The sequence below is a fragment of the Sinocyclocheilus grahami genome, unplaced genomic scaffold (assembly GCF_001515645.1).
Source record: "Sinocyclocheilus grahami isolate Dianchi unplaced genomic scaffold, SAMN03320097.WGS_v1.1 scaffold410.1, whole genome shotgun sequence".
Classification (NCBI taxonomy): Eukaryota; Metazoa; Chordata; class Actinopteri; order Cypriniformes; family Cyprinidae; genus Sinocyclocheilus; species Sinocyclocheilus grahami.
This window is the reverse complement of record NW_015505589.1, coordinates 64965-87660: the sequence shown is the minus strand read 5'-3', so window position 1 is coordinate 87660 and position 22696 is coordinate 64965. Positions and strand designations below refer to the sequence as shown.

General features: G+C 39.3%; 1 protein-coding gene across 1 annotated transcript in view; it reads left to right on the top strand.

Moving 5' to 3' along the window:
• Positions 1 to 1218: 1218 nt before the first annotated feature.
• Positions 1219 to 22696, top strand: part of LOC107550948 (beta-1 adrenergic receptor-like) — a 23782-nt gene continuing 2304 nt past the window's right edge. Inside the window, exon 1 of the mRNA XM_016232397.1 lies at positions 1219 to 2770. Within this exon, the coding sequence (XP_016087883.1) occupies positions 1440 to 2770 (1331 nt within the window). The 5' untranslated portion in view covers positions 1219 to 1439. The remainder of the gene's footprint in view (positions 2771 to 22696) is intronic.

Below are 22696 nucleotides of genomic sequence, written 5' to 3'. Positions count from 1 at the left end.
TATATATATATATATATATATATATATATATATACAGATATTTAAAATTTGTTCCTTTAATGTTAATTTAATAGTCAAAATAAATAATACTACATAAAAATATTCAAGCTAAAAACTCAAAATACTGTATTTAATCAACATGTTTAAAGACTTTTTGGTAGGTTCACTTTACTGACAGCCTAATTATTATTATTATTATTATTATTATTATTATTATTATTATTATTTAATTTAGCTACATATGTTTAAGATTCTTTATTGGCATATGGACCCATAAAAACCTTTAACATCCATAGAAACTTTCCATTCCACAAATGGTTCTTTATAGTGAAAATTCCTTTGAGTATTAATGTTCTTCACTAAGAACAAATGGTTCTTTTAAAAACAGTTCTTCAGGGGGCCCAAAAATGGTTCTTCTGCTGTGAAACACCTCCTTTTGGAACCTTTATTTTTATACTGCAAAAAAAAAATATTCAACATTTCACGTCTAATTCAATGTGTTATTTGCCATTTCTTTGTAAATATTTGTGAAATGTACTAGCAATTTCTGATGGAAATAGTTACAAAGTAGTTTTTCAGTGGAATGCATATTTTTTATGTTGTTTCCTTGATTAACTTCACTTAAAATATTACTATTTTTGGGGTATATATTATTGCATGTATGTCTATTTCAGATGCATGACAGATGAGATAAAAAATGTTTTATGTTTGCTGATTGAGTACTTGTTGGACAGAGAGACAGAGAGGAGGTGTGTGTGTGTGTGTGAGGCACTCTTTACAACTCCACCCCTCGGGTGAAATGTGACTGCAACTATAGCATGCTGAATGCTCAACTCCAAAAGAGAGAGAGAGCGAGAGAGCGAGCAAGCATTTTCAGAGAGAGAGAGAGAGTGTTTTACCACTGTTGACTGTCGGCAGTGTCACTACTCCTTTGAGCTTTTGGCAGTAGAGGCAACTCCACTCGCCCGTTCCACACATGCGGAGGTAACACACTGACTGAACCTCCTCCACTTCAGCTCAAACTCCACTTCAGCGGACTACTTCAACAGGACGGCTGCTTATCTGCCTTTTCTCTGGTGGTTTCAAGAGCTTTTCAAACTGTTCAAATGCTTTTTCCCTCATCTCTTATGGACCAGTTTTAACTCCGAGTGAAAGGTACTTTTTTCCCCTCCTACATCTGCAGTTCAGATGTGTGGAACATGACAGATATGTTTGCTTCAAATGCTGCAGGACGCAGGATGTGCACGACTTTCAGGATGCTTGAAGGAGAGGTGAAACATAATTGATGCTGTTGTTAAATTAGATAGATTAAATGCAACATCATCATGGTATCTCAATTGCTTTAGACGTTTCCAGCACCTAGCTATGTCTCTTTGCTGCTGCTTGTTTCTGATATTCAGTTTGAAAAATTGCATGCCTTGATCTCTGAATACTGAAACATGGAAACTTGGATAAGCACCACTCTACCATCCAATGTGAGCAGCAGTCTACCAACCAATACGACGCCTCCAGGGAGTGAAGGACATGGGTTTAAGTCCTTGGAGCTGTTCATCATGGTGATCATCATCACCATTATCGTCGTAGGTAACCTTCTGGTCATCATCGCCATCGCACGCACCTCCCAGCTGCAGACCACGACAAATATCTTCATCATGTCGCTGGCATGTGCTGACCTCATAATGGGGGTGCTGGTAGTGCCACCGGGTGCCACGATAGTCGTAACGGGGGAATGGCAACTCAATAAGACTTTGTGCGAGTTATGGACATCGGTTGATGTGTTATGCGTAACCGCCAGCATAGAGACCCTTTGCATCATCGCGGTGGATCGGTATATTGCAATCACGCGGCCTCTGCGGTATAAACTGCTTCTGAATAAGAGCAGGGCTCGAATTATCGTTTGTGTCGTGTGGCTGGTCTCGGCTTTAATCTCCTTCGTCCCCATTATGAATCAGTACTATCGTGCGGAGGGTGACAAGAAAGCACAAAAATGTTACGAAGACCCCAAGTGCTGTGATTTAGAAATAAACATATACTATGCTATCATTTCGTCGGTGGTTTCATTCTACATCCCACTACTCATCATGATTTTCGTCTACGCACGTGTCTTTCTCATTGCCACACGACAGGTGCAGCTCATCGACAAGAACCGTTTGAGATTCCAAAACGAGTGCATGGGAAATCAGGCACTGCCGACGCTCCACGGCAACAACAACTTGCCTTCGACATGCAATAACGTTGGAGGAACGATGGCAAGGCGGAAAAGTTCGCGAAGGCGACCGTCAAAATTAACCGTCGTCAAGGAGCACAAGGCCCTCAAGACGCTGGGCATCATAATGGGCGTCTTCACACTCTGCTGGTTGCCTTTCTTCGTGGTGAACATCATTAAGGTCTTCCATCGAGACGTGCTGAACCTGAGCGTTTTTCGTTACTTAAACTGGTTAGGCTACATCAACTCCGGCCTCAACCCCATCATCTACTGCCGAAGCCCAGAGTTTCGTGTGGCCTTCAAGAACCTTCTTGGCTGTCCCTGGATACCCTCTCTGAAAATGAACTTCCTTAACAAGGGGCTTCGGACCCGATGCCCCTGCTTCTTGGGGTCTGCAGAGCCAGGAATGCCTGGATCGTTCCAGAAGTCCCCCATATCGCAAGAGACACTGCCTGAGGACGGGAGCAGCCAGAGCAGCAACAGGAGCGAGGAGCCGTCACCGGGACAGCCGCACTCCAACGGAAGCACCTTCTTCAGTGAATTCTCCGAAGCTGAGGCAGAGTTGTGAGTTTCCGTCTCTTCTTACTTCAGTGCTTTTAGCCGTAGAGTTTTACACTTTACCTTTCCACGATTTATTTTAGTACTCACAATATGTCTGATCAATTTTCCAAGATGTTCAGAAGAGCAAAATTGTTCTTCTTGATAATGCATGTAAATATTAGGTCTGCATTGATGAACAATGAATCAGTGCCATGTCAGTAAGTAAGGTCAGCTTGCTCTATATCACGTCAGGTGAATTTCAAACCTGCTGTAATCATATGACCCAAAGTTGTGGTTGCGCTTGTGGGCACTTTTCTCAGGGGGGGTGAAGACCTGTGAGAAGTGCGTCAAAGTTGAGCCGGGCAGTGTTGAAGTTGTCTCGGATTAAAGAGCAACTGGACGTGTACAGCATTTCACACAAAAATTAACGACTTGTTTTGGTACTGCTTACGGTGGAATGTGAAACAGCCAGGTGAAGTTTGTGCAGGGGGAAAAAATACAAGGCTTAGGCTCATAATTGCTCGTGTTTATAGCTGGAATACACAGAAACAAGTGGGCCAGTCAAACCTAATGCAGATGAAGCTTCCTCGCGGGAGCTGCAACACTTAATGTTCTTCAGGGAAACTGGCATGGGGAAGAATTTTTGCTTTGGTTTGAACATTTTGGCATTATCTTTAAAAGAACGTGTGTCAGAAGAAAAGTATGAGGAATGGTACAGGACATGAAAGAGAAACCATGTGCTCTAAATATGTCCTTTTCTCTTAAATGCTCAAAAGAAGTGACCATCTTAAAAGAAGCACACTTGCCCTTTTGTTTATTTTTGTTGGACTTTAAATTGTTGATAATAGTGAAGTAAATTATTTATAATTTAAAAAAGTATTTTTAACTGTACAATTACTTCACAGAGAAAAATATGAAAAGTGAAAGCTAATATACAATATATACTGTATATCACATGGATATACAGCCATGTCACCAGACTACACAGTCTACACATTTAACTATATTTGCAGTCATTTCAACGAAAAGCAGCAAAAGTCATGCTGCATTCTCTAGAAATAAAAAATGAGAGTAAGAAAAAAAAGGCACAATGTGAAATAATGTTCTCTTATTTCATTACAGACCTAAATTTCTTCATCCAGACCAAAATTATAATTAATCCAACATTGTCCACAGGAACAAACACTTCAGTATTGTTTTGTTTCCTAATGCATTGTCAGATTTACAATGCAAATAGTCATCCGATAATTGTGGGTTTTTATCGAGATAGTATGGTAGTTATTTTAATGACCCACTGCAAGAGGCCAATTGTAAAGTAGTTGTGTTTTTGTGGTTTTTCAACTGTAAACTCTGCTTCTGCAACACATGAACTAAATACTTAAACTACACTACATATTTCCAAACATAAACAATAATATATTTTTGGTGTCAAAATACATTTTTGGTAAACATTTCGCAGATAATAATATCAAAAAATCAACATCGGATTTTGAATTCACTAAAATTACTAAAACTGGATATTGTTTTTGCTCTGTTTAAAGAGGCTTTTCAGGAAAGGTTTTTCCTAGAAGAGGGGAGACACACTTGACCATCACAGTACAGGGTTTACAGCAGCTGTTACAGGGGTCTGGGTGGGCAAGCCCTGGAGACATTTCCTAGCCACAATGAAGTGGAAACAATGCACACTCGTACGCATTTCACATCCAAACACAGTCATGTGCGCCAGACACTACAGCAGAGACATTTTTTTTAATCTTGGGTTTTGAGGAAATAATAAAAAGAGCACAATGCTTTCTCTCTTTAAAAAAACTGACCAAAAATTGGTAAAATTATATTTTTTGTTGATTCAATACATCCCGCTATAAATAGAAGGCACTTTTATTGTGAATTACAGATTTACATCAAACCAAACATGCCAACTGAATTGTAAGAACTGAACTCAATTTTTACAAGCTTTATTAAGTCTTTATATGTAATTTATATTTATAACATAAGAGACTTAATTGATCTCACTCTATACAAAAAATGGCTTTTAATATTATTTTACAAATGAAAAATAAAAAAAAATAAAAAAAAAATTTCTTGAGGACATGAAGTTCGAGCTGCTGAATCCACAGCAAACTTCATGTAAGGAGAAAAATGGCAAAAGCGGAGAGAAAGGAAAAACTCCGAATCCAGTCATTCTGCGCAACTTCAATCTCCAAACGCTTAAAGCAGCGAGTTCACGGGTGTCAGGTAGCCCATTTCAACAAACAAATCACATTATTCAGCGTATAGCTCACCAACTTGCGAGTACATTGAGTAAAGTTTGATCAGCCCTGTGATGTCTGAAGGCCTTTTACATCAACTCTGTACTTTGGTTTTCGTAAACTGTGACCAGGTCTCCAGTGAGATTCATTAAATACGAGGCAGCTCGAACATTATGTCTAGCACAATGTAATAAGACAAAATGAGCATTTCGAGTATTTTTAGTGCAGCGTATTATGAAAGTTCCTCTTGTAGACACGCAGTAATTCAAATAATGACAGATGGGAGATAATGGCAGTGTGTTTTGCTTAACGGGAAGTCAACATTTTGCCGCTCCATGCTGCTGATGGGTACATTTTGTGTTGCAGGCAGAAAGACGTAAATGAAGCCACAATGATTGCTTTGTGTTTCAGAGTACATTTAGAAAGGGTTGACGTGCTGTGTGTGTGTATTGATTAACCCTCCATGAGAAAGGGCATTTGTTGCAATTGTTTTCTGTGAGCAAGCATGCATTTTTCATGCAATATGAATTTTGGAAGCGTGACGTCAATTGTATATAACTGCTGTAGAAACTAAATATGGATTGATTGTTGTCTGTAAATTTGTTGCTACCACTGAATTAACTTGTATGGGTGAGAATGAGGTTTCTGTAGTGTTTTTGGCAAGTTTTAGGGCCCCTCTGTTGCTTCTCTGACACCCCTAAGAGCTGATAAACTTTATCACTGAAACGCAACACTTCCGCCTTTAAGGAGAAACTGTTTACGACCTAAACAGAGCAAGCGCAGTGAATGCTCAAAGCGAAGGCAAGATAGTAAGCAAACTCTTGACACGAAACCTCAATTTCTGGTTGGAAATGAGAGATTAATTTTTTGTTTCATGTCAGGATTTCGAAGACTTCAACTAAAAAAAAAATCAACTAACAAAAGCTTACAGAGCCCGACAAAAAACAAATAAATAAATAAGAAGAGGGAGCCACTGGATTCTAAAATAAAAGGCTTTTTAAAAATGTTTTTTCAGCTGACAAATTACATAATCACTGTTTATTCAATTTATTATGTAATATTTACTATATACATTTTTATTATCTGTATGCACATTATAAAATATAATTAATTTATCAAAACAAAAACAAAAAATTGATAAATGACTTTTATATTTAAATAAATTTTTTTTATTAATCTGTAAATAGAGTCTCAAATATAATTCTTATTTTAAATCACACATCTACAAAATGAATTCAGTGAGGGACTCAGCCGTAAATAATTCACTGATTCAACACTGTTTCATAAATCATGACTGACTCATTGAAAATAACTAGTTCATATGAGTTACTTAATTTTGAATCGGAAACACTGGTGTAATCATTGATGAAACATTTCATAAGGGTACTTACTTTATGACAGTTTTCCCGACTGTCACCAATGGCGACTACATATTAAATTATTATTGCAAATTTGCATTTTTGTCACATTTGCAACTATTTTAGTCCAAGTCTGGGACTGTACTGGACTTTATTCGTTGCTTGTGCTTGATCTTGACATATCATCTGCAAGTATCAAAGGTCAATAAACACAGCCGTAAATGCAGAAATTACTTCTCCAACACATTTGCATACTAAAGTCGAAGTCTGTTTTGATTGGAGCACATCCAGTTGGAGCACATCCTGCTGATGATTGGCCAAAAGAAATAAACTGCGTTCACCTATCCATGCAAACTTCACGTTAGATGGACACTTCAAAAGTAAAGTTTTGTTGGGAAAATAATCAAATGAGTTAATGTAGATGGAGACTAGAACATCATCTACACTGCAGAGCATTCTCTCTGCATTACTCCATGGTATTACAATGTTCTAACTCTGAAAATGAACCGTTGTTTTTTTTTAAAAAATGGAACAGCTTTAAATCAGGATATTCTTTCATTATGAGCAAGCCTGGAAATTTCCACTTGCCGTGTTAAAAATGCGCGTCATTCCGTATGACATTCTCCAAATTAGGATGTCAGTTCCATCTGATCGTGACTGCACTGATTTAAAAAGCATTTGCGAAGCGGGCTGTTACTGTACGGCTGTCTGACACCTGAGTATTTTCCTGGAGCCTGACTTTGCAAACAGGTGCTTAATCACTGAATAGGTTTATGAGGAAGAGCACAATACAGCTGACAAGCCGAGGCTGGTATAATGGCTTATCTGCTCCCATCACCTTCATTGCTGTAACACTGAGGCACCATGTTTCCACAGATCACAGGTTTATCGCCACCATCAGCTACTGGTATGGCTCTTTGGCTACTGTTGATATTTACAAGAAAGGAGAGCTAAGATTGGCTCTTGATTGATAAATAACAGAGTGGCGTAACAGGTTTCGGTTTGAGATCTTAAATAAAGGAGCGGCAGAATAGTGAGTGTTAAACACCCCCCCGTTCCATTGAAGTGATTAAAAACACACTAAAGTCACAAAAAGTGAAGAAAAAAAAAAGAAGTTGAATGCAAAAGGAGAAATTTTGATGAAGGAATTGGTTGATCTTTTCCATGTATTACAATAAATAGAGACTGAAGCATTCAAGCCTCATGTAGGACCCAAAACACATGAAACAGATTATAGAAGTAGTCCATGGGACTATATCCAACATTTTATGAAGAAATATAAAGCTGCGAATGATTTGTGAACCTTTTAAGTTAAAAAAACAATTCATTTACAAATCAGACTGATTTGATTGTCAGGTTCAGCTCACTGGAGCAGAACATCATAGTTTTATACTTTATAATTTTAGTGTTTTTGCATTCATAAAACATACAGTGCGAGTAATGAATAATTATACTGAATTATAATTATACAAATTAAAATTTTTGAATGAACTATTTCTTTCAATTTGATGAAAGTCGCATATAACAAAAGTTTAATGACCATTAATATTTGAACAATGAATATGCCCAGATGGCCTTTGATTTCATAATAACGCTCTGATGTTGGCCTTCTGAACATATGCATTAAGCCATATGTTGTACATCAGCACAAGCATGCCTTCAAATGATTGCTCTATTATTCTCAGTGAAAAAAGAGGGAGAGCTGGAAAAAAAGAAAGAATGACCAAAAAAGTGCAGACAGAATAAGCAATGAGGTAATTCTCTGCAACAGGATATGAACTCAATATGGAAAAGAGCTCTTTTAGCCACAATATAGAGCAAATCAGCAAGATCTGGCCATCCCGATCTGCCTGCTATATGATGACCTCAGCGTTATTCTCATTTCAGGAGATCGTCTCTTACTGAGGCCACCTGAGTCTAAGCTTACAGTGGTTTATCAGAAGAAGCTGCGGCATCAGTTCAGTTTATGGAGTAAAACTCTTATTTTTGGGCATTTAAAACAAGCTACTTCAACCCTCATGTTCTTTTAAGATTGACTTGTTTTTCTTACCCCAGTGATGTATTTGTAAATAATAATAATAATAATAATAATAATTGTAATGTTGAGTTTAGCCTTTTATTGTTGCCGTGAAAGTCTTTTAGTAAGTATATCATATCATATCATATCATATCATATAAAAATACTGCAGTGGTTTGCTTGCACTCATAAAAGTAAAGGTTCTTTCTGTAGGCATCTGTAGTTCCATGAAGAACTTTTAGCATCCATGGAACCTTTCCATTCTGTAAAAGGTTCTTTAGATTATTAAAGTAATCTTCACACTATAAAACTATTCTATTATATGGCATCACTACTAAACCGCTCTTTTGGGACCTTCATTGTCAGGGTCACATTGGCTCCAGCAAAAACACATTATAGAAAAATATAATAAAACAAATCGAATTAAAGCGCTAGTAGGAGTCTCTCTCTACACCAGTAAGATAGATTCATATGCATATTATATCACAACTATAGATATTAAACTATTAAAATGGCTTTGGTGTCTCTCCCTAAACAGATAATTGGAGCATTATGTTGACAGAAGACTTTAATAATAGTAATTCCACATTTGCATAACAATTTTCTGGATACTACTGTACCACTCAAATCGTGAGAAATCTTCTTAATTATGACCAAATGCTGCACAGCAGAGTGGAGATATAATAAAAATATATACTGAATGAATTAAGATTTACATTGTCGTTTAAAATAATGATCAAATAAACAAGCCAGCCGTGTGTCTACAGCCAAATCACAACCTAGCATTTGGACAACAGCACTCTTGCTTGCGTGATGTTGCTTCAAAACCTCTTCAAAAACCTTGCGTCATCTATATGCATCAGGCTCCGCTGACATGCAGAACATGTTTAATGATGCACTGGCTCGTCCATAATATGGACATCTTGATTTTGGAAAGCAAACATACACTTTTGCTTCAGTATTGAACTCTGTGAACTCTACAAGTAGCAGACGAGTGAATTGGAGATAGCATTATAGATCCATTAAAGCTTATTACATACGAAGTATCACAGCGGCGTGTTCCCGAAAAGCCATCTGAAACTCTGCCTCGGCGAACAATCATTTGTTGAAATTGGAGGACGAAAATGATGATATTCGAGCGAACGAGCTATAGAGAATAAAAACGAGGGATGTCACAGGGTTAAAAGGATAATGATTCAGGCTGTTAAAAAAGGATTTGCAGAGTGTCAGAAAGATGTGGTTTGGCTTGTTTTGGATGTCGTGCTGAGATCTCCTCGTGCAGGAGAGATGGAGAGGGCTTTCAAACAGCAGGAGAATAATAACTCAGGCAGCCGCCAACGTCACATTCTGTTATTGAAACGAATACACGGTACTTTCAAACCCTCAGGAATAAAAGAGCGTAAAAGCCGTGTTTGAGAGTGTAAGAGTTGGTTCCTTGTAACCTGGGGAGGTTTTTCTTTCCAAAGAAGATGGCCCCGTACCCACATCAACACCTTAAGACGCTTTGCAAGCCTGTCACGTATACAGCAGGCGAGGGGAACGGGGGGGCAATGGAGTAAATGTTTCCCATGGTTCATTTGCAACAAATAAAGCTCTTTTTCCAGTCTCAAAATCACTTCTCGACAGCTAAAAGGAAATTCCACCAATTCTTCAAAATGTCCTCAGTATGTTGGTGTGCGGACGCAGAGAAGGCTGCTTTGTAAAATTACAGGCACCTCTCTAATCACTGGTCATTCAACAACAGCTTTGGAAAACAGAGTAAAAGAAAATAAATATATAACTCGTAAGATATGAAGGACGTGTCACATTAACTGAGCTCCTTCAGTGGAGGGCCTATTTACTCTAAACCAGAAAGATATTCATTTTATAGAGGCAATAAATAAAGCCAGCTGTGAAACCTTCTGATCCACCTGCTGGCTTTACTGCATTTAAACTCTTAATACATTTGAAGGCGGCAGCCTGAAGGCTGGATAAAACAATTACACACATGTACATCTGTGTGGGAGGTGATAATGTGTGGGATTATGGGTAATTTATTTAGCTTAATTCTTAATAACTTCACTGCCCTCAATACATGGCTTTATACTTCCGTATAAATTTATTTTGTTTCCCAGAATAAATATAAATACAAAATACAAACAAATTAACATAGTATATATGTTTTTTTATTATTATATACTAGTAATCTTTTAATTACAGTATATATTATTATTGATACTTTTTCAATTATATATTAGTTTTTATATTTATTGAATTATAGAATATAGTTAATTTAAACTTTTTGTTTCTTATTTAAATTATAAACAATAATTAAAAAGTTGTTTGTTGAGATTCAATGTTATTTATATACATCATTTCACCACTTCAAATAAAAATTGATTAAAACCTTAACTGTTAACTGGACACTGATCATGTTTTGTACTCATTTAATAATAATAATAATAATAATAATAATAATAATAATAAATTATTGTGATTAATGATTAATTTTCACGATCAATAAATTGCTATTGTAAATAATACACTTTGGATGAATATTTTTATAAGTAACAGCATCAGTACTGAAATACTGCCAGATCGATCCTCCCACCCTGAATTCAAGATAAATTCTTTGAAAACAAGTTGCCTCATCTTAAACAAATGAAGCAAATCTGTTATTTAAGGATTATTCTGTTATTTAGTTAAAAGAATGAGACAAATGCTGCAGAAAATAGTAGCTAATGTGTATATCTATTGATTTGGATCACATTTTGTGGTGGATCTTGTACAAAGTCTAAAGCATGGAGATATTGTCCATGAGAGCGATACTCAATCTCCTGCGGGACTGCAAATAAACTCACCAAAATTAGTTTAAGCTGCCATTGGCTCAGAGTTTAATTCAATCTTTGGTGACATGATTTGTATAGCCGGTCGTGGATGATCTTTCTGTTCCTTTCTCAGCTGTGCTCGGCTCTCTCATTCTGCCAAAACAGCTGCGTAATAAAGTCAATATCTCTGCATTTCCAAATTTCTCACCAGAGGCAAGAGTCAAGTTGCTTTCACATCAAAAGTAGAGAGGAGCAGCTGCTCCCGTCTCACAGACCGCTTTGCCACATTTTTTCTACGGTTATGATACAGTGCGATTTTTCAGTCAGTGGCCAGCAGCAGCGGTGGATTATGGGCTGTTTATGAGGTGATGACATTCACACCGAAGCCTCGTTCACACTGACCTATATTTTATTGCTGGAGGTCGCCAAATGTCTGTATTATTGGTGGCCAATATGTTGTTACTGCCACTGGATGACCTAATGTTGGGCATAGCTTTTGTACAATACTAAATATGATTTGGTTAAAAAAATCATATTTGAGCCTTACTTACATGGCCGTGAGGGTTCATATGAAAGGATGGTAAACACTGCCCTGTTGTATGTTTTTAAAGCGAACATTGAGCACTCTGTAATTCGCTATTCAACGCCAATCGCACACTCATCGAAACAAGTACCAGCAAGGTTGTTTTTGTGTTTGTACTCTTCAGAGACCAAAATCAGCGAGTGAGAACCTCGATGTTCTGCCCTGTGAGACTTTCAGTCTGTTTTTAACGTTTATCTTGAGATGAATGTCTCAGAAGCATGTTGTATATCAAATCAGTTCAGCCTCATTCGGTTCAGAAAAGCAAGTCAAGGGGAAAAATGCAGAATGCCTCTGTAGGGTAAAGCACTGGAGGTCAAAGGACAGCTCTGTGGTTTGGCTATGCTATGGTGGAGTAAAAATGGAGTAATCACCATAGAAACTGAATTGGCAGATGGGACGGGTGGAAATATTTGTTCAAACCGTTGTCATTCAGCTACCGATGTTGAAACAGCTTTGTGTCAGCTCTAGCAAAATATTAAATAACATTTGACGGGGTTGGAATAGGATTATTAAGTGCTACTTTTAGAAATATTTATTCAGAACAAACTTAAAATGATAGTTTACCCAACATCTAAATTCTGTTATCATTAACTTACCCTCGTTCCAAAACCCGTATGACTTACTTTCGTACTGAGGAACACAAAATAATTTATTCTGAAGAATGTTTAGTTCCCCTTCAGGAACTCGAGCTGCGTCGAAGTTGCTTTGGGGAACGCCCCTGCGTGACCGCGTTCTGAAGCATGTGTCAAATCAGTCCAATGGAGTAGCGAGACGTCACGAGTGGGGTGATGTAAGCACCAGAAAGTATAAAAGCGCATCCGGCAGAGCGCAAACCAGCTTCTGCTCTTCAGTAGCGCTCTATGCATGTGTCTGTCTATTTACTGTTGTCTGTCCGCACAAGCATATATAATAAACAATCATGAAAAAGTCTATGGCGCGAACGGCATTACAAACGCTGTGTTCCTCCCTGCCCACGATATCTGGCGGCGGGGGATACACACCATTTGTGTGTCGTTTGTTTGGGAGCGGAGCATGCACAGTCAGCTTTTGAGGAGCTGATTGTCATCACTGTGAGCTGCTCTCGCTGCGCACCTCGCATATGAGGTGTGATTTGTGATTATGGGGTGTGTTTCGTGCACTCGTCAAAATAAGATATCGTTTGGCCAGCCTAGAAACAGGACGCTCATCCTAAAAATAATTAGACGAGCGTTTTCTGAATCCAGATCACAGCCTTCATGACGGGGGCCTTCTGTTTTTCCCCGATCTCCATGCTGAGGTGTCAAGATCGTGGGAGAAACCATACTCATCCCGTATTTACAGCCCCACAGTCTCGAATTATTCAAAAGAACATCATGGGGCTGAATTATAAGGGATATGGGGCGATGCCAGTGGTGGAGCAGACGCTTGCGAGCTATCTCTCCCCATCCTCAGCATCGTCCCTGAAGGCCCCAAAGCTTCCCACCAGGCCCTTTAGGCTTACATCGAACATCCGCATACTCAATTACATTGACAATTGGTTAATACTAGCTCAATCAGAGCAGACATCAATCGGAGCAGACATCTCGGCATCGAGATGTCATCCTCGCCCATTTGAGAGAGCTGGGGTTAAGACTAAACACCAAGAAGAGTGTTCTTTCTCCACTACTGTGGGAAGGCCATAATTTCTTTTGGCACATCAACTGCCTGGAAATGCTGGCCGTGTTTCAAGCTCTTACACACTTCCTTCCAGACCTAAGGGGACATAATGTGCTTGTCCGCAGACAACACATCGGTGGTCTCCTACATCAATCGGCAGAGGGGTCTGAGTTCACGCCCCTTGTACAAGCTGGCGCGCCAGATCCTTCTGTGGGCTCAGGGGACGCTCCTCTCTCTAAGAGCAGTTTACATCCCTGGGTATCTAAATCAGGCGGCAGATATCCTGTCGAGACAGGGGCTGAGGCCCGGGGGATGGAGGCTCCACCCCGAGGTGGTGGAGCTCATTTGGAGGGAATTTGGCCAGGCGGAAGTGGATCTATTTGCGTCGCAGGAAACGACACACTGTCCGCTCTGGTTCTCCCTCAAGCATCCAGCTCCACTCGGGCTGGATGCCATGGTGCAGACGTGGCTGAGGCTTCGTCTGTACGCTTTTCCCCCGATCGCTCTGCTCCCGGGAGTTCTGGTGAGGGTACGCCGGGATGGGGTCCGTTTGTTGCTAGTAGCCCCGTTCTGGCAGGCCCGATTATGGTTCTCGAACTTGGGTCCCTCCTCGACGGATCTCCGCTGGAGATTCCGATCAGGAGGGACCTCCTCTCTAAGGTGGGGAGGGCGCCATTCTTCACCCCCGCCCGGAGTTATGGAATCGGTGGGCATGGCCCTGAGGGGACACAGCTCCTAGCATCTGGTCTCTCAACTGAGGTTGTTGAGACTATACTCCAGTCCAGAGCTCCTGTCACTAGGAAACAGTACGCCTTGAAGTGGAAACTTTTCACTTCATGGTGCGGACAGTGACTGCAGGACCCAGTCACCTGCCCAATTGGTACAGTTCTGGGGTTTCTGCAGGAGCGATTCTCCGCAGGGTTATCTCCCTCCACTCTGAAGGTATACGTGGCGGCCTTAGCTGCTTACCACGCCCTTCTGGGTGGTCAATCATTGGGAAGACACCCACTTATCACTCGTTTCCTCTGTGGCATCCTGAGGCTGAGGCCGGTACAGCACACTAAGGTGCCCTCATGGGACCTGGATGTGGTTCTGGAGGGCTTATGCAATGCCCCCTTTGAACCCATAGAAGAAGTTGCGGTCAAGTTGCTCACACTCAAGACCATCTTTCTCCTCGCTATTTCCTCACTAAATAGGATCGGGGATCTTCAGGCACTTTCTGTTTCGTGCCTGGAATTTGCTCCAGGCATGGTTAGGGCATTCCTTTACCCGAGGGCCGGGTATGTCCCTAAGGTGCCCACTTCTTCACCAGGGCCCATAGTACTTCAGGCATTCTGTCCTCCTCCGTTCCAGGAAGTAGGCCAAGAAAGGCCTAATCTGCTCTGTCCAGTTCGAACACTGGACGCTTACGCACACAGAGCTGCCCCGTGGCGTAAGGCAGATCAGCTATTTATTTGTTTTGGTCCGCCAAAGAAAGGATCTCCGGCAACCAAGCAGACCATGAGTAGGTGGGTGGTCGAGGCCATCTCACTAGCCTACGAGTCCTCTGGCCTACCGTCACATATGGGGGTCAGAGCGCACTCGACCAGGAGTATGGCGGCCTCCTAGGTTTTCAACTTGGGTGTGGCCTTGCAGGACATTTGTGCTGCGGCAGGCTTGTCCGCTCCGCACACTTTTGTCCGTTGTTACAATCTAGACCTGGCATGTACCCCAGGTTCCCAAGTTCTCTCTTCGTGATGTGCTCGCAAGATACACACACAGGCAGGGACTTGGTAGTATGGTGCAGTGGGTATTCTCGTTCCCAAAACGACTTCGACGCAGCTCGAGTTCCTGAAGGGGAACGTCTCTAGGTTACGTATGTAACCATGGTTCCCAGAGGGAACAAGATGCTGCGTCTCTTTGCCATACTCCCTGCATCCCTCCAGGTGCTACTTCATCGAAGCTGGTTTGCGCTCTGCCGGATGCGCTTTTATACTTTCTGGTGCTTACGTCACCCCGCTCGTGACGTCTCGCTACTCCATTGGACTGATTTGACACATGCTTCAGAACGTGGTCACGCAGGGGCATTCCCCAAAGCGACTTTGACGCAGCGTCTCATTCCTTCGGAACCATGGTTACATACGTAACCTAGAGACGTTTTGGTTCATCTAATGAAAGTCATTGGGGTCCAAAAATACTGGACTACTTTGAATTTAATCATATGGACAAACCTTAAAAAAAGTGTGTTCCTAAGGAGAATGGACATACGGGTTTAGAATGGACTTCTTTTAGAAATATTTATTCAAAACAAACCTTTAAGACTTCAATTCTTTTTTTCTTCCTGAGGAACACAAAATAATCTTTTTTTAAGAATGTTTATTTTTGGTTAATATAATTAAAGTCAATGGGATCCAAAAATACTGGACCAATTTGAATTTAATCATGTAGACAAATCTTTAAAAAAAAAAAAAAAAAAGAAAGAAAGAAAAAAAAAGTGTTCCTCAGAAGAAGGTCAAACAGGTTTAGCATGGCATAATGGAGAGTACATAATGACAGAATTGAGATTTTAGATTTGAGATTTTTAGCATCTGCTCCACCACTGGCATCGCCCCATATCCCTTATCATTCAGCCCCACGATGTTCTTTTGAATAATTCGAGACTGTGGGGCTGTAAATACGGGATGAGTACGGTTTCTCCCACGATCTTGACACCTCAGCATGGAGATCGGGGAAAAACGGAAGGCCCCCATCGTGAAGGCTGTGATCTGGATTCAGAAAACGCTCGTCTAATTATTTTTAGGACGAGCGTCCTGTTTCTAGGCTGGCCAAACGATATCTTATTTTGACGAGTGCACGAAACACTCCCCATAATCACAAATCACCCCTCATATGCGAGGGACTGTGGTGGCGAGGCCACAGTCTCCTCTGTCTCGACACTCATCCCATCCACCTCCTCGGAGGAAGATAGATGAAGCGTCTGGCTCTCTCTCTCTCTGGGGGGGGTGGGAAGAAACCACAGCGCGGGCTTCCGAACACTGAGAGAGAGTGGGTGAGGACCGAGAAAAGGACGAGCCCATCTCGGATCCCTCCGCTAAATCCACCCGCGATCCCCACGACAACAGTCTGCGCTGTGCCTCGGCGACAGCGGGAACGCTACCAGCGGGATCGCAAGCCTGGCCGCTCTCATCAAACACAGCCAGGCGAGAGTGGAGCGTGCGCAGCGAGAGCAGCTCGCAGTGATGACAATCAGCTCCTCGAAAGCTGACTGTGCATGCTCCGCTCCCAAACAAATGACACACAAATGGTGTGTATCCCCCGCCGCCAGATATCGTGGGCAGGGAGGAACACAGCGTTTGTAATGCCGTTCGCGCGCCATAGACTTTTTCATGATTGTTTTTTATATATGCTTGTGCGGACAGACAACAGTAAATAGACAGACACATACTTAGAGCGCTACTGAAGAGCAGAAGCTGGTTTGCGCTCTGGCGGATGCGCTTTTATACTTTCTGGTGCTTACGTCACCCCGCTCGTGACGTCTCGCTACTCCATTGGACTGATTTGACACGTGCTTCAGAATGCGGTCACGCAGGGGCGTTCCCCAAAGCGACATCGACGCAGCGTCTCGTTCCCTCTGGGAACCATGGTTACATACATAACCTACAGACGTTTTGGTTCATCTACTGAAAGTCATTGGGGTCCAAAAATACTGGACTACTTTGAATTTAATCATATGGACAAACCTTAAAAAAAAGTGTGTTCCTAAGGAGAAAGTCAAACGGGTTTAGAATGGACTTCTTTTAGAAATATTTATTCAAAACAAACCTTTAAGACTTCAATTATTTCTTTCTTCCTGAGGAACACAAAATAATCTTTTTTTAAGAATGTTTATTTTTGGTTAATATAATTAAAGTCAATGGGATCCAAAAATACTGGACCAATTTGAATTTAATCATGTGGACAAATCTTTAAAAAAAAAAAAAAAAAAGAAAGAAAGAAAAAAAAGTGTTCCTCAGAAGAAGGTCAAACAGGTTTAGCACGGCATAATGGAGAGTACATAATGACAGAATTGAGATTTTAGATCAAATGTATATAAAATAATTATTGCAAAAAAAAAATTCTACCAAAATATTAAATATTTGACGGGGTTGAAATAAAAATACTAAGGACTTATTTTAGAAATATTTATTCAAACGAACATAGACTTCCATTATTCCTTTCTTTCTGAGGAACATAAAATAAGTTATTCTGAAGAATGTGGTTTGGTTCATATAATGCAAGTTAATGGGGTCCAAAATGACACTGAACCCCTTTGACTTAAATGTTGTTGTTTTTTTTGTAAAAAAAAAGTTGTACAGATGTTTTGTAATATATTTTTGTATGTGTTCCTTAGAAGAAAGTCAAACAGGTTTAGAATGACATGAAGTTGAGTTAATGATGATAGTGAATTTTAGGTGAACTGACAGTTTTGATGATCAATATGTAAAAAAAAAAAAGTCACCTTCTTAGTCAACAAACTATCTGTATATTTGTTCAAGCCATTGTAGAGGCCTGTAATAGATTAAGTGTAAAACTTGTGAGAACATTTGTTGATTGTGAGGTCACTTCCTCAACCATGCCAATACTGCAGTTTGACTAAGTGGCAGAAATTATATCAGCGTGCTTAACTCTAACCTCAGGCTTTACAGTTAATCTGTGTAAATTAGATGGACAACAGGCACATTACGATGCTACCTGATCTACAGGACCTTCGGTTCATATAACTGTTTGGTACAGCTGGTATTGCAGCATGAAATCAGCTTTGGAAGAGCTCCATTTTACTGAATGATTGGACAGAACTACATCCATGGAAGCACATAATCGGAATACAACATCGTATTAATCAAAATGACTGCACAAACATTTATGTACACATATAATGACATCAAATTTCCTTGACAAAAGAGATGGATGTGTCTGTGACAAAAAGCAAACAAGCGTGGGCTGGATTGCCATGAACTTAGCTGATGAAGAGATGATTGGGCTGAACTAAGGCCAACTCACTGAGATTGGATCATGTAGGGTTTTTTTTGGAGAAGGCCGTATCTGGTTGGAATGCTCAAGAAAAGTGTCACCCGGTCCTGTCAAGATTTAGTTCCCAGTGTAGCGCTCACTTCCTTCTTTGATATTTGTCGGAAGCCTTTTCCTCCGATACTGGACAATGTCTCTCGTCAATGCTTGTCAGCAAACACGGGCGTTTTTCTCACGAGAAACCAAACGGTGAAAAAAATATAAATGGAAGTTGTTGTTTCTTTCACTTGTATGCAGCATCTACAAGAAGAATTCCATGTACGGTACATGAAAGGCCTTCTGGACATCCAAAGGCAGATTTGATAAATGAGCTAAAGCTAAACAGGATACTGATATTCCACCCACTGTACAAGCTAAACCTGATATAAACCATGCTTTCCACTCCTGGTTTACATTTTATTACAATGGCGACCTCACTTTCCCTCAGGCACTGTGTGTGACAGGTATTGTGCTATATAAATGGCTGTGATTCATCTAAAATGGAAACACTATGGCCAGTGAGGGCTGAGTGCAGTAAATCAAGGTGGAACTCAATGGAGAGCAAGATATGAGAGTGTATATGTGACTGCGTTATGTTTCTATAAACTCTATTTGTTTTTATAGGTGTGGTCAGAGGGGCTATTTTTAGTATGTTTTCATTTTTAGTATGAACATAACAGTTGGAACATTATGACTCTTTGCTTGTTACCATGCTGGATTGGAAAAACAAGTTTTTTCAAGATTTCAAATCGTGCTATCAAATTTTGTTTGATACTGTATGAGTGAGTTTAAATCAAAAGGAAATACTTTTAGAATTCTAAGGCCTTGTTCAGACAGGCAGAAAAAAATGTTTGCCTGTCCAACTCAGATCCGTGTCTTTTTTAAATAATTTGGAACAGGGGAAAACAACACATTAAATGTGAATTTTCGCAAGAGCCTTTGTAGGTGGTTTTAAATCAGATTAAAATCAGTAGCGTTTCAGTCCGAGTGATCAGATCAGATTTCATGTGGTATTTTTGTCATTCATTGACTAACAAGTTGTTTCATTACATTCCCACCAGCATATTAAATTTCAACTGAAACACACTAGACTTAACATTAACTGTAAAAAGTACTTTTAATATGTTAGTCAACGAATTTTAAAGTATGACACAAGATTATTAAATAATGATTTAAAATTTACTTTTAGTTAAAACTGTTCATTTTATATTATTACAACGTGTACTTAAGTTAACAGCCAAACCTTAAGAACACTTAAGTGTTAAGTAATTTTATTAACATTAAGTACACATTCAGTTCAATTAGGCACACTTTTTCACACGGGGAACCTTGAACCTTATAAAAAAAACAGGTCAACAGAAGATGATGAAGTTGATGATGATGTGGCTGTCTGAAGAACATTACCTTTTAATCAAATGTGCAATAGAAATGAAACTCCAGCTAAGATTCTGTGGCCTTCTTTTCATTGTCCTCACATGGATATGGATGGCGGCAGACAAAAAGAAGCTGCACATTCTGTCAGCGCATCAGAAACCAAAGGTTAAAAATACCCCTCGTTCCTATGATTCTTTATGATGTAAGTAGAAATGAATCCATAACAGCGGCAGAGAGCTGAATGTGATGAATGATTGGGGTGCCACCATGAAACAATTCCGATAAGCGGACACAGCCAGCGGGATATAATAATAGTGTGAATATGAGTATTGAAATGGAAAAACGTACAGTCATGTCATGACATTCATTCAATGATAAATTGGAATAATTACACTGGGAATAGTACACCCCCAATTTGAAATTATAACATAACAGACCCCTTTGACCCCTACGGTGTCAGGTAACTCCCAAAGCTCTCGGTTTTAATGAATAGCTTTGTGAAAAAAGCAGCAGTGGAAGCATGACAGGAGGGAACTACCCGAGCTGAGTTAGCGAGATCACAAAACGAAGAAATTCAAAGTGCGTTCCAGGTGGCCTTTCTGGGCATGGCAGGAAGGCCAGATGTTATTAAAATATTTTCAGGTCATCAGTCATTGAAGTTGACCATGTTTTACATCTGACATTTCACTGGACCCGTTTCCCAAATAAAGCGGTGTCCAATATAGTGGCCAACATAACCATCTACCTTTACTCAGAAAAATACATTTTAAACTAAATACACAGTATTTGAAAAGATGGGAAAATATCCCAATTTTTCACACTTAACAGCCTCTCACAGACTAACCTGAAAGCACCGGCCAAACTTGAAACAGAAGCAAAACTGAGCTGCCACTGACCTCCGCTGCTTGGGGTGAAGTGGGCTTCCGGCTGATGAGGCTAACGGCGGCCAAGGACAGGGCTGCGTATTGTTTAATATAGCAAGATGGACAATGAATCATGGAGATTATTCAATTTTGGAGCTTGCAAAGGAACATTAGCCTTGGCTGAATGTTGATGCATACACCAATGTGGCGGATCGTGATATGATGTCAGTGTCAATCAAACGGATGGTGTTGGTCAAGGTTAGAAAACAATACAGCAATAGTCAGATTCCCAAATGAAAACTTGTTTTTAACAAAACAAAACAAAAAAATATATATATATTTTTTTGTTTTGTTTTGTTAAAAAAAAATATATATATATATATATATATATATATATATATATATATATATATATATATATATATATATATATATATATATATATATATATATATATATATATATATATATATATATATATATATATATATATATATATATATATATATATATATATATATATATATATATAATAAATATAAGTAAATTAAAAAAATATATATAGTTATCTATATTAAATTAAATTAACTTACAGTGCATTCGGGCTATACATTTTTTTATCAGTATGTGTGTTCCCTGGGAATTTAACCCACAACCTTTGCACTGCTAATGCAATGCTTTACCACTGAGCCACAGGAACCCTATAGGAATCTATATGTTAATATAGTTACATAAATATGTTGAAAACAGCTTTTGTTGCTTAATATTTTTGTGGAAACCTTAATACACCTATTTAAAATAGAAATATTTCGCAACATTATGAATGTTTTAATCAAATATTTGATTATGAGTTTTAATCAAATAAAAGTAAATAATAAATAATTTAATAATTATTTTGTTTATTCCAAAAATCTTACATACCCCAAACTTTTTAATGGCGGTGTATCCTAGTTTCCACAAAAAAAAATGTTTTGAACATTAAAAATAAGAAAAAAATTCTCTTGAGGATAAAATCAGTATATTAGAATGATTTCTGAAGGATCATGTGACACTGAAGACTTGAGTAATGCTGCTGAAAATTCAGCTTTGATCACAGGAATAAATTATATTTTAAGCTATATACAAATAGTTATTTTAAATTGTAATAATATCTTGCAATATTACAAATTTACTGTATTTTTATCAAATAAATGCAGTCTTAGTGAGCATAAGCGACTTCTTTCAAAAATATGCAAAGAACTTCTTTCAAAAACATTAAACCTAGCTTTACTGATTGGAAACCAATAGGAAATCCGATATTCATGACCCTGTACTGAAAAGGAACAGAAACTGCAATGTAGCTACTGTACCTTTCAATTAAGAGAGACAATTGTCACGCCTTACTCTAAACAAAATTTCTTAAAATGTATTCCTATTCTTTTTATGGCTGTTTATTAAACCTAGAACCTTTAAATGTGTCTGGTCATCTTATATTCCATCACGCTGCCCCTGAGGATGGAGCGGTGGGCCGGGCACTCTCAGAACATTTCTCATTTAGTTTTTTCCTCTTCCCTCAGATAGCACATAAATGCTCGGTATTGTTTATGTGTTCCTGTGGAGACATGTACAGTAGCTGAGATAGGATCAGAATCTCAGGCATTTAAAGCAAAAGAAAATAGTGGAGAAGAAGAAGAGGTGGGGCTTACAGCAGTGTGACGAGGTTAAGGAGAGGCCGTAATTTGACACAAGGGATGCTTAACTGAGAATGTCACTTGGCCAGTCAGTCTTTATTAGAGGAACACTGACAGTGGAATGAGATTGAGGCATGTCGTAGATGGCCTAAAACTTGCTTTGGCCTTGTAAGAGATATAGACGCTATAACTGCTGAATCCACAGATCCAACCGTCAAGTCAATTCTAATTAACAGAATGTCTACCATCTGCTACAGATTACCAACCAACCTGAAGCTTCATGCACAAATATTTTTATGAGGGGGCACCAGTTTGCACTCCTAACTCATTTGCTGTCCTAGGCGAGATGAGACCTGACCAAAGGGGGGG